Source organism: Ixodes scapularis, unplaced genomic scaffold (assembly GCF_016920785.2).
Source record: "Ixodes scapularis isolate PalLabHiFi unplaced genomic scaffold, ASM1692078v2 PGA_scaffold1__304_contigs__length_218370807, whole genome shotgun sequence".
NCBI lineage: Eukaryota > Metazoa > Arthropoda > Arachnida > Ixodida > Ixodidae > Ixodes > Ixodes scapularis.
This window is the reverse complement of record NW_024609846.1, coordinates 131,681,901-131,697,843: the sequence shown is the minus strand read 5'-3', so window position 1 is coordinate 131,697,843 and position 15,943 is coordinate 131,681,901. Positions and strand designations below refer to the sequence as shown.

At 43.5% G+C, this 15,943-nt stretch overlaps 1 protein-coding gene across 1 annotated transcript in view; it reads left to right on the top strand.

Moving 5' to 3' along the window:
- LOC8029109 (protein HIRA) overlaps positions 1 to 15,943 on the top strand; it is a 73,946-nt gene that overhangs the window by 37,171 nt on the left and 20,832 nt on the right. Inside the window, exons 21-22 of the mRNA XM_040223130.3 lie at positions 10,958 to 11,016; positions 15,647 to 15,755. Of these exons, the coding sequence (XP_040079064.2) occupies positions 10,958 to 11,016; positions 15,647 to 15,755 (168 nt within the window). The remainder of the gene's footprint in view (positions 1 to 10,957; positions 11,017 to 15,646; positions 15,756 to 15,943) is intronic.

The following is a 15,943-nucleotide window of genomic DNA, read 5'->3' as shown; positions in this document are numbered from 1 at the left end:
CGTCTCACCTAAATGAATGTGCCATTTGTTTTAGATTTTCTATAGAAAAGTTACCGTTGCAGACGCCAGCATTTACTCTTGTAGCATGCATATGCTCCTTGTTGCGTAAGTAATTTAGCAAAATATCTATAGACCAAGTTACTGTTCATGAAGATTCTGCTAAAATGAAAATGAAAAGGACTACAACCGTCAAGGTGCAATGAAAGGCGTAAGAATACTCAAATACACTAGTCATCTTCAAATAAAGAATATTTGCTTGAAGATAGAGTAGTGTGTAAATGAACAACGTAAGGGCGCAAGTGAGCTGGTGTATGTCATGCATTTTTGAGGAAAACCCGAGACTGAGGTATTGACAGACGACGACAAGGGAAAGGAGAACGTCTCAAACACAGCTAAACCTTTATTGACAACAGAACCCTTTTTGTTTACCTTTTTTTTTTGCCGTCGTTGCTTTGCCCATTTTTTCTTTTTTTTCTTGCCTTCCTTTTTTTTGCTACCTGAATTTAGTGAGCTTTTTTTGTTGTTGCTAGCTTAACTTTTTTCTATGGATCAAGAGATTTTTTTATGCGTCTAGCTTTTCTTTTTTTTTTTATTATTATTATTATTTTTTTGTTTTGTTGTTTATGCTACGTGAAGGTCCCATCCAGGCGCGCGTGTAAGCGCGGCGGTGTTTGCGGTCTCAGCCAACTACACTCTACTGTATTTAGCGGCTCTTGGTTTGATAAGCTTGATAAGCTCCCGTCTGTCGCGACCTTCGGTATTACCAGTGACGCCAGGAAATTTGTCGACCTTAATTTAACATACATCGAACTATTGATATATCAAACTATTTTACGGTCCCCTTTCAATTCGATATATCCGGGTTCGACTGCAGTGTTTATATAACAAACAAAAAAACAAAAAAGAAAACAATGAGGCCTTTGTGAACAATAAATGTGACTGTGCAAAATGTTGACCATAGTTCTAGAATTTGCACTATTTTTCTCGAAATAATTAGCGCTCCTCTTTGGACGGATGTCATAGTTGTCATGGCCGGCTTGAGTCTGTGCTTGCCGCTCCTAAAGCTGTTCCAGCTGCAGAAGGATACTCAGCTCGCAGCACGTGGCTGTGGAGTATTCTGAGAATAAGTGAGAATGTCTTATGCGACACTAGTTCTCTCGGCACACAGCTTGTGCAGAAGCACTTTGACGTGGCTGGCTTTCATTGCTCCCGTAGAATGCATTTTTTTCTCCCTCAATAACAAGGGTAAAAAATGAGCTTTTCCTGACACTGTACCGACAGTCTACTGCAGAACATAGACTGCCACCCATCGCAGAGGTACTTTCAACCTTGAATCTGTGGAAAAAGGGGCCGCATCTCCACGTGGTAAATGATGTTGATTGGGGCAAAGCTCTGGTGGTGCTGATGATACCGATTTTATTGGTCATAGGTAGTGCTGATGGTGCTGATATTTTTTATTGCTCATAGGTAGTGCTGATTTTGAATCCGCTAGAAGCCGTGGGAACGCATCTCCACCACTTAAGTCAACGGTCCATGTAAAAAAGAGAATGTGTGGTATGGATCGTGTTATATACGCAGTTGAGCATTTGACCGCAGCGCCCTCTCATCTATAAACGTTGAGCCAATGCATGCAAAGCTTAACGCGATTATATACGCATTTGACCGCAGCACCCTCTTCTGTAAAGACGTTGAGCGGCTACATGCAACGTTGGAGTGTAGCGTAGTTGTTAAGACGTCTGCCTCTTAAGCAAGCGGTCCTGAGTTCGAACCCCCGTGCGGGCTTACATTGTTTATTTTTAAAGTGGGCCGATCCCCGAGGCAGTGCAATTGATGTGAGCACGGACGCCGGACGGACAAGGCTAGACCCTAAGGAGCTTCGCCCCTAAAAAATAATCTTGATCGCTGGTGCCCGGACGAGCAACCCGGAAAGCCGCTTCGTGGCTGCCTGGGTTGCTTGTCCGCCTGCCCACCGGCGACTGAAGGATACTACAAAACACACAACTCCGACAAATCGTGCGGCGCTCCGCTTCCGGCCGCCAGTGGGAAATTTCCCCCTGTCAAATCTGCTGGGGGGAAACTTCCCCCCGTCAAATCTCCCCCTCGCTACCTTTACGGCGGCCTTGCTCTGCTCATCACGTGAGTCCGGAGAGCCACTCACATGCTCTGTTGGCTGTCGGTCAATCGCTCAAGGCCTCCGCCACTTTGGAAGTCCCGAAAGCGGGAAAGGGAAGACTCGAGTATGAAGGGGCAAGCCAGGTGAGCACGCGTAGTGTCCAAGGTCGTGTCATTTTCCAGAAGTTCTGTGGATTGGATCGGATTCCCGCGGCTCTTGTTCCCAACGTACCTCGTATAGACAAACAAACCTGGTTGATTAGGAGTTTAATAAAATAAAATATATATTGTTAAGTTCTCAGTGTTTCTACATACAACTAAAAGTCTCACTGTCGTACACTGCACTTTATTTTTTTTTAGCTACGAAAGTGGATTTTGACAAAGAAAGTTGAGCCGGGGCGTAAGAAACGCGCGCTTCGACACAGGAATTTCTCAAATCTACCCGAAACCGGACCTTTCTGGCCTTCCTACCGAGGTAAGGGCGGTAGCAAGGTCGGTGACTTCGTCAGTCGCGGGAGATAGACAGGCATCAGGCACACCATTGGCAGGTGGCGTGTGACATTAAGTCTGACGAGCACCAACGTCAAAGAAAAGTGGAGGAGGCGAGGAAGAAAGTCGTGAATTTGGCTTGGGCGGTGTGCAAACATTGCCCAAACCAAATTTCGGTAGTCGACCGACGACTACCGGACGCTTCAATTTTGACAATTTTTGCAGGAGTCGTGTGGCCTGACGATTTTTGTAGTACAGTGTAGACCGCATATAACATATGTCGCGGGAGTCGCGAAAATCCGCACTATAAGCAGTACCGCGCTATAACCAGAACATCAATTTTTCAGGCCAAAATACATGCCATGAGACCACTTACCTTTGTAAAACAATTTATTTTATCTTAGATGAAAAATAAATAGGGGCGTGCGAATAGTGATTTTTCAAACTGAATTGAATACGAATCGAATAATTGTGGCACCGAATCGAATACGAATCGAATAATTTTCTAATAGTAAGTAGACTGCTACTAAAGGAAAGTACAGATTACAAAATTAGTTTATTGTTCCAAAATGTTTCTTAAAATCATTGTAACAAAGCGGCTAGACGATAATGACTGGAGTTAACGATATATAATTAGAGACAAAAACTACTAAATTGTTAGAATGCTAAACATAATATCAAAGTTCACGCTGGTGCTGAACATAAAATCACCGTTCACGTGGAACTAAAAAAATAAGAGCAATCTTACAACTTATCAAAGTTATTTTCACTAGCTATGGGTAAGTGAGGTGACATCTTATTTTCGCAGACCAAGAAATGAGAAGGCTTGTAACGTCAGCTTGAGGTACTTATAGTTCCCATGCAAAAAAACAAGCTTTTCCACGTGTTCTGCAGCAAGAGACTCTCGTCGGCTTGTCACAGTGTTCGAGCACGTTGAGAACAGTCTCTCGCTTGCAACTTGGGTTGCGGGAATTGCCAGGTATTGTTGCGCCGCATATGCGAGGGTCTTGTACTTTTCTTTGCCTTATGTTTGCCACCAGTGGAATGGGCTGTCGGTACGTGGCAAAACCGGAGACTGTAGGTAGTCATAGACGTCTTGCATTAGATAACTTGGTGCATCATTCTTCTTCGACGATGCCAAGCTGTTCAATATCTTCCACACTGAAGGCTGCTCACTGTTTTGAGATTGCTGTTCGGCGCAACTTTCTTCGGACGTGAGCTGTGTTGAGTCTGATACATCCTGAAGCATTGTACTTAGTAGGGCCTCTACATTCTCTTTTTCTTCCTTGTTGTAGCAGATGTCTTTAAATCGAGGATCAAGGAAGGTGGCAAGGGCACGAGGTGCCTGTGTGCTTACATCCAGGAACCTTGTTTCCACGGATCTCAGAGCATTCTAAGAAAACGCCTTGTCTTGAGTTCCACTTGCGCCCTCGAAAAGCAACATCTTCACACAGTGAACAAGTGGAACAACCATGAAAAGTGTTGGGAAAGACTCGGCACAAGCAGCTGTTGTGGCTTCTTCAATTGGTTGCAGCACTGACACCAAGGCCGTTACAAGACGCCATTCGTCCGTGGTCAAGTTCTCAACAGTATCAATTTCTGCCACGTCTAACGCAACAGCGGCCATGAGTTTCAGCAGGCTCTCCAGCATGGCGTACTCACTATTCCATCTTGTGGGTACATCTTGTACCAGCTCAAGAGGAACTTCTGTGCCCATCCTCTTTTGTATATCTTGCAGTCTTGCCCTTGCACTGCTAGTCCGTTTGTAGCGCCTCACTATGGCTCGCGCTTTGGTACACACATCTGCGAACCCCTTGGTTTCTTTCTTGGCATCTTAAACGCAAAGCTGCAAGGTATGTGCAAAACATGCAATGTGCACCCACGGCGTTCGGGCAATCGCAGAAACGAAGTTCCGAGCGTTATCAGTGACCACAAAGCAAGAAAGCATCAGAGGTATGCCCCACTCCTCAAAGACGTCCTCGATCAGAGAATGCAGATTCTCCGCAGTGTGGCGTTCATGCATACAGTGGCACGCAAGTACAAAACTGTAAGGCATGAAGTCCTCACTCAGAACGTGGCACGTCACTGACACAAAACTGTCGCCAGCTCGTGACGTCCAGCCGTCAGTGGTGATGGCGGTACAGCCCATGTCCTTCCTTAGGACGCTGTGCAGCAAAGTGTGGAGAGCATACCTGGCAGCATCATACATCTCAGGCGCGACAGTCCTCGAAAACGTCGTTCGAGAAGGGACGTTGTACTCAGGCACTGCACATTTCATCAGCTCTAGAAAAGCTGGTTCCTCTACGACTGTGTAGCTGTGTAGGCCAGTTGCGATGAAGCAGCTTAGTGCCCGGGCGCGAACGCTTTGATTACTCAGTCTGGGCTTGAAAGCCGGCATCGTACTTGTGTTCTTGGACTTTGGAGCATTACGTTGCTCCGCCACAGCAGCTGCACTTTCATACTCCTTGTGGGCCCCCAGATGACGCTTCAGCTGATTCAACAAAGGCGTTGTCGTGTTTGTTGGCGTTTTCAGGATGGCGCCGCACACAAGGCACTTCAATGATGCAGCGCAGGAGCGATTGAAGAACTTCCACACTCCGCTGCGTTTCCTCTTCGAAGAACCTCCCGCTTTATCCACTTCTACTTTGCTCATACTGAGTGACGGCACCGTTGCAAAAAGTCCTGAACGTCTCCACGACATGCTTTCCGAAAGCGTGCACGATCAGCCTCGTGCGAAAGTGGAGGCAACAGCAGCATATGAATACAAAGAAACTGATGCTGCCGATGATGATGATCATTGCCTAGGAGAGAGGGTACGTATTGCCATCTTACGGCACACATGGCGGGCGCGCCGGCGCGTTGTGGAACGCCTGAAATAGAATCTCGCTGCGTGACACCATAACGACTATTCGGAAATTATTCGAAACTTTTGAAAATTAGTATTCGATTCGATTAACGAATCGAATAAGGTAATATTCGATCCGTTATTCGAAAATTGCGAATATTCACACACCCCTAAAAATAAAGCTTAGTTTGAGGGAAGTCTTTATTTCACTAGACTAGTACACTTCTCTCAAGTGTGTCACACATTTTGAAAGAAATGAATGACTTTTGCCTGGCGCAGCCTTTTAACGGCGCCGCGGGTTGCGGACGGACGTTGCGAGCATTCAGGATTGCTAACCCTAATCACTTTTCTCCGGTGATCAAAACGCGTGAAAATTCGCATCCTTTATACGGTACGTGCCAATAATACCTTCAACTTGAGCACAGGCATGAAATGCTCCAAATAAGAAATCCGGGCAATGTTCGAAAACACAAATGCTTAGAAAGCACCACTGTTGTCGAGGTAAACAAACACGACGACACGGGCGTTTCTGCTGTCTTGAGAGTGCCGCCACGACATCGCCGCACGAGTAGGTGGATCTTCCCTTCTAGTACATGCTGGGTTATCATAGCGACACACAACGAAAATTCACAGTCAAGGATAGCGCTTTTACGCGGAACGATGAGCTTCCACCACGCCGTCTACGTCGACAATTACAACCGACGCCATGTTCGCGGAAAGAAGCCGGCCCGCGACCGGCATGCAATGTGTGCGAACACTTCTCCTCGACCTGCGATTGGTCTGTCGTTGCGGTTGTTTCCAAAGCAGCGGAGGGAAGCATGCATGTGAACGACACGTGCGTGCGTCCCTTGGTCGCTATGGCAACTGAAGCCTCTCTCTTCGCTTCTTCGAGCAATCTCCTTGCCCCGCGAGTGCCGCTTGCGGCTAGCGCCGCTATCGAGTGTCGCACAGGGAAGCGTGCTCGCTGCACCGGTCAATCGCCGCGGTCGGCGGGCTCCTCCAGAAACCGCACTATAACCGGTATTTCCCTTCGCGCGCCTGCATTTTAAGCGGTATGTAATTACATGGAGTTCTATGGGAGGCGAACCGGTGGTTTAAAAAAGCCGAGTTATACCTGGTCCTGCACTGTAAGCGGTTATGTTGTAAGTGGTCTATACTGTATCCTGTTTGGACGCCCCTCTACACGGGTTGGGAAAAGTAGGGATTTTTCATTGTGGCCAGTAGAAAGTCGCCTCCTGGAACTCTTGCGGCCGGCGTAACATAAAAATTTAACAGCTTCCCAAAACAATTTACGGGAAAATTTTATTTTTTATAAAATATTTCGGCTATTAGCTGACAATGGGTTATTGATGGGATTTGCCAATTTCCAGCCAAATTGAAGACTATAAAAAAATCGTCAAAGTTCCCCTGACAGGGTAATTATGCTCGCCAAGCTTTTTATTTGTGTATGACATATAAGAGCCCACCTACCCAGAACGCAATTTGCGGCTCGAAATTCTTTTTCTTTCTGCCCGAAAACCGCCGATCGAGAACTGGCCGGTTTGAGTCGTGCTCACTCTCTTCTCCGTGGTCACGTGCCATTTTCTGTGGTTTAGACACAACCACTAAGGATAATCGAAGTTGTGCATCATTGAAGGCACACAGTCAGTACTAGAAATCAATAAAAAATATGATACCCATTTTTTGGGGCTTCTAAAAAACTGCAAATACGTTGATTGAATATAATAAAAAGTTGCACTTTCGGTATCTTTCTCCTCCACTGTATTTCTTCTTCTTCCCCAGTCCGGTTTTGGTTTTCTGTTCAAGCAGTTGCGTTTTTTTTTTCTTTATTAAATATACATGACACTGTAGCAAAATTTTGATTGGGCAGTCTTCTGACACCATAATAAATCGCCTGGCAAAAAATGAAAAAGATTTTTGGGGGGTGTCAGTGTCCCTTTAACCCATTGAGTGCAAGCCAGTGCAAGCGGCGCCAAAATCAGAGATTAAGGGTACTTCCGAAAATAATTACTCTGTGGCTACTTGATTTAATCCCATATTTGCCACCATTTCTGAAAAAAGCCTCGAAGTACGCCTAAGCACTTCTTATGAGTTGTGAATGCAAAAGCACGCACGCCGCTCTTCACTCCTTTCTTTAATCTGTGACATACTACGTGCTGATCTTGGGCGTGGAATGGTGGAGCCGCTGCCTTGCGGACACACAACGCCATCGGGTGAGCGATCGTTCAAACTGTCATGTGCCCTGTGGCACGAGGAAGGAACAGACAGCAAGATAGTTCCCAGCAGAACAAACCTTTTGGTTTAATCCATGCTACGTATATATTGCCATGTGCCGTACAACCAATAAGAAGCAAGCAAAAGTGGTGATCACTGATAATCCAACAATGCGATAACACAGTCAGGATGACACCACGCAAACTGACGCGCAGCGGCCAATGGGAGCCTCGTCAACGCATGCCAGCCAATGGGACTGAAGTGCAAAAGGTGTCGTTTGCTAGCTTTGCGCGTGGTTTCATTAAGGTGTCGTTTTGCATGGTTTCAAAGCTGATGACGTCTGCTCACTCCATGAGACAGTTGATAACTGATGCACCATTGATTACCCCGGGGGAGGGCGTACCAGTTTAGAAAAAACAACACCGTGTAGGGGAATGAAGGTCACCATGAACGATTCCGTTAAAAAGGACCTGTACTTTACTTCGAAAGTATAGGGTGGTCCAAGTCACCACCCTCGATCTAAAATGAACCTTAAAAATCGACGCCTGCACGTAGCGATCTAAACTTTTTGTCAAAGGTGTATTTCACAGGTCGGTTTTTTCTTGTAAAATTACAAAGCGTAGCTCTCTTTTCGTAAAAAGTAAGCCCAAGAAACTTGCCAGGGTCTACGGCGGGCAGCGACGCAGATGACAGGAGCTCTGTAGCGGGGTGTGTTTGGCGTTCGTATTGATAGATGGCGCTACTTCTTTATCACAACGGCTACCGTGGTTTATTAAAATGAACATAATCTTTTTGAAATGTGCCTTCGGTTAAAAAATAAATGCGGGCAATAAAAGCAATACTTAAAGTAAAAAAATGCGCCTCCATAACGGCGGCGCTTTAGTGCCACTGGATTTCGTCTGCGTGTCTGCTTTCTTTCGCTGGTTGGCTGCACCTTCGGACGCTGCTCCCCACGCCATCTATCAATACCAGTCATGGGCACGTTACCAGTAAAAAGTAACAGTGTTACAGTTACAGTTACCTAGGCAAGGAAAGTAACTCTGTTACAGTTACAGTTACCGGTTTCAAAAAGTAACGTGTTACAGTTACAGTTACTGCAAAAACAGTGACGCCGTTACTTTCTCGTTACAGTACAAAAATTGGACACAAGGAATCACAAACCAAAACAATATATTTTATTTGTTACCATATACTGAGAAGAAAGGTAAACTGAGACATTAGAAAAATTTTAACCCGAAAGGTGTTTCTTTTTTGCGGCATTCGCCGTTTCAGCATTTTGATGTGCATAATTTATTTGCAATAATTGTTATAACTTAGAATCAACTGTTTTTCAAAATTGCCATCGGCCTGCGTCAGTGAACGTTTTGGTTTATTTTTCACTCCGAAACGAATGAGGAAAAAGATGTTCACATAATGACCTTATGGGATATATCCACTCGGAAGCAAGCCTAAACATAGCAGATTAAATAGCTTCCAAAGAATAAAGGGGGAAAGGAGACAATTAGCTTCTGGTGCTTTACGAGTGTACGACAACGACCGCGGCGTCTATGTCCGAAACGCCAACTGTGGAAGTCATATTCACTCGAGCGGCTCCGAAGATAATGAATAAGTTAAACAAGCGCCTGCTTTCTGCTCATTATGGGGACGGCTTCCTTGAAAACTAATGCGGATGAGGAAACGGCGAACGGCTGGGTGTCAAAGCTACAGCACGGACATATCCGAGACACAGCCCGCACGGAATGCTCGGAGTCACCCCACGACCACCGACACCCGCAGGTGGTCCCCACGAGAGAAGAGTGAGCCAAAGTCGGTGCAACAGACATTGTTTGCCGCCCCTACCACCGCGGGCGCCGCTTCCTTTATCTCCCGGTTTCGTGCTAACTCGTCCGTTGTCCATTCTCGGTCACTGCAATTTTTTTTTAATGCGTGGCCACGCTTCTTCTACTTCTTCGTCTTATTATTTTTTTTTTTTTTGTCAGCATGGAGTTTGAAGAAAATACTTCAAGATAGCAATTTCTCCATGTCCGTAACGGTGGGTTCTAATTTATATAGTAGAAAAAAAAAAGTAACTGTAACGGTGTAAACAGTTACAGTTACCCAATAAAAAAAGTAACAGTGCTACAGTTACAAGTTACCAGTATTAAAGAGTAACGCGTTGCGGGTAAAAGTTACCGGAAAAAGTAGCTAGTTACTGGTAACGCTTTACTAGTAACTGGTTACTGCCCAAGACTGATCAATACGAACGCCAAACACACCCTGCTACTGATCCCCTGTCGTCTGCGTCGCTGCCCTGGCAAGTTTCTTGGCCTTATTTTTTACAGAAAGAGAGCTAGGCTTCGTAATTTTACAAGAAAAAACCGACCTGTGATATGCACCTTTGACGAAAAGATTAGATTGCTACGTGCAGGCGTCGATTTTTACGGTCCATTTTAGATTGAGCCTGCTGACTTGGACCATCCTATACATGGTATTCATAGTACTTTACTCAAGTACATTGCACCCGGTGTACTTACCACTTTACCTGAAGTACAGAACCTCCCATTTACTTTGTACTTTACCTTGAGTACTTTTTAGATGTATGTTACCCCACACCGCATTCTAGTTACGTGCGGATTGGTAGGGTTCTGCGATTATCCGATAGATTGTGTCAGTGAGTTCTGTCGTAAAAGATTTTAAGAAGTGTGAATGCTCACGGTCGTAAGCAGTCGCAAGTGTGTGTAGGGGCCTTCATTGTTTGCGAGTTTTGCTGTTGTTATTAGTGAAAGTGGCCCTTACGCTCCGTTGCTACCGTACCAGAAACAGAGGACCATTTGAGAAGCATGTCTGTTCTTTGTGTTGTTTGTTCTCGCATCGACCACGCAATGTGGGCAGTCCAGTGCCATAAATTGTGGCTCCTCAACTATGTTATTGGTTTCCATCTTGCGGATATCTGCTGGTTTGAACTCGTGCAACTGCTGGATGGAGAAAAGTTTAACTGCGTGCGTGAGATATCATTGTCCGAAGGCGCACTAGTCCGAACTTACGAGTTGGTCCGAGCAGACGCTTTAAAATGTGTCGACTAAAAAATGATGCATTTGCGTGCCCCACTTTAATAGCTTGGTTTAGAGTGTATGTGCCTCTTCTAAAATAGTATTACTTAGGAGAAAATTCTTTGGTTGCAATGTGGAACTCTTTACTTTGTCACAAACACTGGTGAAGAGGCATCTTCTTTTGGAACTAACAAATGATACCGTGTGCGCTGCCAGCTCTCCAGAGAACAGTTTGTTCATGCCAACGTCTCGCTGCTCTCTGCTGCAGGGACCTGAACAAGCTGGTGTGCACAGTTCGAGATGAATCGGTGGCTCCTCTTTTCAGAGGTTGGTGGACATTGCACGCTTCACTGGGTGCTCTTGCATTTGGGGGATCTTTTATCTGCCCTTAAAGGGGCACCAAAGTGGTTTTTGAAAGTGTCTATTTATGGTCATAACTCAACCTACGGCCTAGAAGCATTTTAGAAAGCCATAACTTTCCCTCACAATGTGCGAAGAAACGAAAGCAATAGCTGTAGCACGGTCACGCAATGCAGGTGGAATGGTGCCGTCACGTACCTGAGGGCAGAGGTGCGACGTGGTTAATTTTCATAGCCGTCGTGGTTGGCGTCAGGGATGCCACTGACGACCGCCACAAGTGCTCGGTGATCCGTGATGAAAGTGTGTAAGCGCACTGGAAGTTTCTGAAACTGTCCAACATTACAGGTAGCAACTGGATATTGCCAAAATGGGATTTCGCATAATGCGCGGAATATTTGGAAGCAGCTGTTTTGAGCAGACAGCAGAAAAATTCTCCCTTCATCGTGCCATTTTTGGTGGGACGCTAGGGCTGTCTTCTTCTCTCTTTTCAGCTGCACAGCCGACAGAAAGTCCTTACTTCCCTCTCCTCGTGCCAACTGGGGAGAGAAAAAGAGTTGTATCATTTTTTGCGCGCGCGGCGACAACCACCTACGAGGACAAAAGCTCTGTAAAGCGTCGCCCATAAAGCTGTCGCTTTAAAAACCGAAGATTAGATTGATATGCATCTGATTTCCCTATTAAAAACAAGGATCAAAGATTGCAATACGCGCATTCTTTTATGATTCGGTGCAGAAACCAGATGGCACCGTTGGACGTGCAACAGCCAATTGCGATCAGTCGCTTCCTGTGTGGCAAGAGAACAGACCAACTACAGACTGATTTTCTGATGGTTGCGGTTCGCTCTCAAGAAGCTATCACTCGTAATCGGCTGTCGCACATCTGATAGCACCCTCTGGTTTCTGCGCCGAATCATAGAAAAACAGGCTAGTTGCTATCTTTAATCCGATTTAAATAAGGAAATCGGATGCAGATCAATATGACTGGTTTTTTAATGCGAAAGCATTGACTGTCTCATAAAGCGAAGCCGGCAGTGTCTGTAGCAGCGAAAAACGGCACCTAAATTCTCATTTTTTCATTAGCTGAGCGAAACTGCACCTAAAGTTGCATTGGCTGCGACGCGTCATATCGGATACTTCATCACTGAAGCCGGTGAGTCCGCTCGAGGTCAAAGCGGACGCACCTTAAAAATAAAAATAAAAAAAAGCACAGCAACGCAGAGGCATTGTCCCAGAATACGGCAGGGCCGCTCAAGGTCAAAGTGGATGCACCTCAGAAATAAAACACAAAGAAAAGCACAGCTACGAAGGTGCAAAGTCATGGAAGTCTTGGAGCCAGCGGGGTTCACCGCGCCTGGGCAGCGGGGAAGCGTGATGTCACCACCGGAGCGCCGCTTGAGAAAGGAAGACATGGCGTGTTGCTTGTAGGAATGCTTTTGCATTCCTAAATGTAAGAGTTTTAAGTGTCCTCTTGTAATTTTTTTTTAGAATGCCTAGGGCCTGTAGATTAAGTTATAATAATAATAATAATAATAATAATAATAATTCTTTATTTGTATCATGCCCCAGAACAACCTATTGCTGGCACATAAAAAGTTAAAAAAGGGGGGAAAAAAAACAGATCAAACAGCACACAATCTCAAACGACATACGCTATTGAAATCAAAACATTTCACAAATCAGAAACCAAAAATATGCATATCAAGTAGTCGTTTGAATGCAGCAAAATTTAAAAATATGTCTACATGAGTAGGAAATTCATTTAAACAAATTTGCATTCGAGCCGAAGGGGATGGTCTCGTTTCAATAGATGTATAAAACACACTTGAGTTTCTAGTGACAAGGGCCGGTACATGAAAGTTTAAAAAGGACACAAGATTGCTATCTATTTTGCCGTGAACCACTTTGTATAAAAATATAATGTCACGAGCAATTTTTCTTTTTGACAGGTTCTGTAGTTAAAGTTCTCCAAGAATGTATTCATAATCAAAATACCATTTTCTATCAAAATATCCATTGTAAACAAGGCGTATGAATCGCTTCTGAACTCTTTCTATCCATGCAGCATCGGTTATTGTTAGCGAATTCCACGCTGAACTACAGAACTCAGGTGTAACTCGTACAAGGGAACAAAACAATCGAACTATGCACACTATATATGAAAAATCACGCGTCAAACGTTATATCATCCCTATTGTTCTAAAGGCAGAAGCAACAATTTGTGTAACATGATATGAAAAGGTAAGATTACTATCAAAATAAACACCAAGGTCACGAACTTGTTCCACACGTTCATTAGTAGAATTGCCGATAAAATATTCATGTAAAATTCTTTCGCGTTTTCTACACATAGAGCACACTTTTGTTTTATCTGGATTGACCAGCAAAAAGTTACATGAGCACCAGTTTGAGATATGTGATACACCTTCTTGCAAAAGAGCACAATCATCTCCCGACTGGATTCTAAGATAAAGCTTAATATCGTCTGCAAATAAGAGCAGTTTCGCATTTTGTATGCACAATTTTATGTCGCTGATGAATATAAGAAAAAGTAGCGGCCCCAAATTCGATCCTTGAGGGACTTCCAAAGTTGGAGTAAATACATCTGAGAAGCTATTCAAGATTTTTATTCCACTCTTCCTATCCGACAGATAACTATGAAACAAGTTTAAAAGAGACGACGAAACGCCGTATAAAGAGAGCTTATACAAGAGTAAGTCATGATTTACCTTATCGAAGGCTTTTAATAAGTCAAAATATACAATATCAACTTGCCTGCGTGTAACAACAAATGGGACAGTATACTCAAAGAGAGAACAAAGGTTTGTTTATTGAACATCCTTTTATAAATCCATGCTGAACGGTGCTTAGTTTTCGACTAAAGTGTAAAGAGACGGGCATGTGAAACTATCTAAAAAACCTTTGAAAAAGGACACAACAAAGACACGGGGCAGTAGTTATCTACCCTAGACGCATCACCTGCTTTGTGTTTTGGCACTATCACTGACCTTTTCCAAAGACATGGGAAAACACCATTTCTCAGCGATAGGTTAAATATGTGCATAAGTAAAGGGGCAAACAAATCAGCGCAAACTTTAATAATAAAACTAGGTATTGTATCATTTCCCGCTGACTTCTTTGGTTTTAATTTTTGAATTGCCTTTAAAATTTCATTTATATCGACCTCACTAAATGTGAAAATGTCGTCACAACCAGTAGCGCAGATTGAACACTTGCTTTTGAATTCCTCCTTGGAATAGCACTCACGGAAGTAATTTTGGAATATATTAGCTACTTTTTCAGGATTTGTAACGTAGTCCGTATCAGTACTTAAATAAATATTTCTTGCCGACTCTTTCGTGTGCTTCCTGACAAATCGCCAGAATTTATCAGGCTCACGATAGAGACTATTTTCTACCGATTTTTTTATAAATGAATTTGTCATGTTTACACAGTTTCTTTACAAGCGCTCTGTAAACATTAAACTTTATGTACCATAATTCAATGCCGGTTGTTTTAAACAATTTATGATAGTGTTCTTTTTTATGCATGCAGTGTTTCAACTCCCTCGAGAACCAAAACTGGTATTTAGAAGGCTTAGACAATCGCTTTAGAATGAACGCATCGATTGCATTTTTCATTTTGACCTTATGACCATAGATAGACATTCTTGGAAACCACTTTAGTGCCCTCTTGATGATGGCTGACAAACCTCTTTTTTCCTTTCAAAATCCTTGCAACAAAGCTGCACTAAAGCCTACAGACTCACTGTAGTGCATCAGTGATTGGCTCTGATATGCTAAAATAGTGCTACAACACAACCCCACTTAGATATATCTGAAATCGCAAGAATTTTCGTGCCCTGGGAAACTCGTAAGGTTCCTAGGAACAGAGTTTGAGATCCCATGCACTAAGTGTTTTTTTTTTTTTTTTTTTTTTGTATTCTGATGTAAGATGTAATAACTGCTTTTTTATTTCGGAGTGAAAATAGTGATTTTCATCTTGACCTGGGTGAATCTGTTAGTGTCTCACTGCATGTGTCCATATTCTAAGGATTGGCTAATATTTTTTTTTTTTTTTTCAAATTGAAATAAATGAAAATTGAATTGCACCCTGCTAATAATTTAGAGTAATGTAAAATTAATTTAGCAAGCAATATAACTGCTAATAATTTAGAGTAATGTAAAATTAATTTACCAAGCAATATAACTGTGTGCTAAAAAGAAAAATGCACCTCAACTTTTTGCTTTGCTCTGCCTATATTTTGTTACTTTTTTGTGTGAACCCCAAAAAGGTAATAACAGGTTTTTAAAAGTGGCTTTATTATTTAGGGTGGTGTGGCCATCCTGCATATTTAAATGGGGTAAATCAGAAGACCCACCCTGACATGCATGCTTGAATCGAAGTGAAACCAAGCTTTGTCGCAAATAAATTTAGAATTTTGCATAAATCTAGAAAGATAATTATAATATCACTAAACAGAAAAGTATTACTATTACAGCATTTTCAACATTGAACCGGCACTGAAAATGTCAGCGAGGGTTTCTTGTGCGTGGCCGTGTGTTAGTTCAAACTCGTAATGCGTCCTTTTCTTGCTCTAGATTCACCTGGTGCGACGCTGAAGGCGTCGAACATCACCGAAGAGGGACTACCTCTGCTGACACTGTCAACCGGCAAGACATATCTCTTCAGCAAGGATTTGTGTTCATGGTGGGTCAAACTCTCCAGGCTAACACTCTTCGTAGAGAATGTACTACTGGATATTTCACACAGTGTGGGCCACAGTTTTTTGGCAAAATATGCATCACACTGAAGTAAAGGGCATCACCATAAGAAGTCAGTTCTAAAAATATTTAAGATTCATGCAACATTCTACTGCAACCGCCCAAAGAACATTT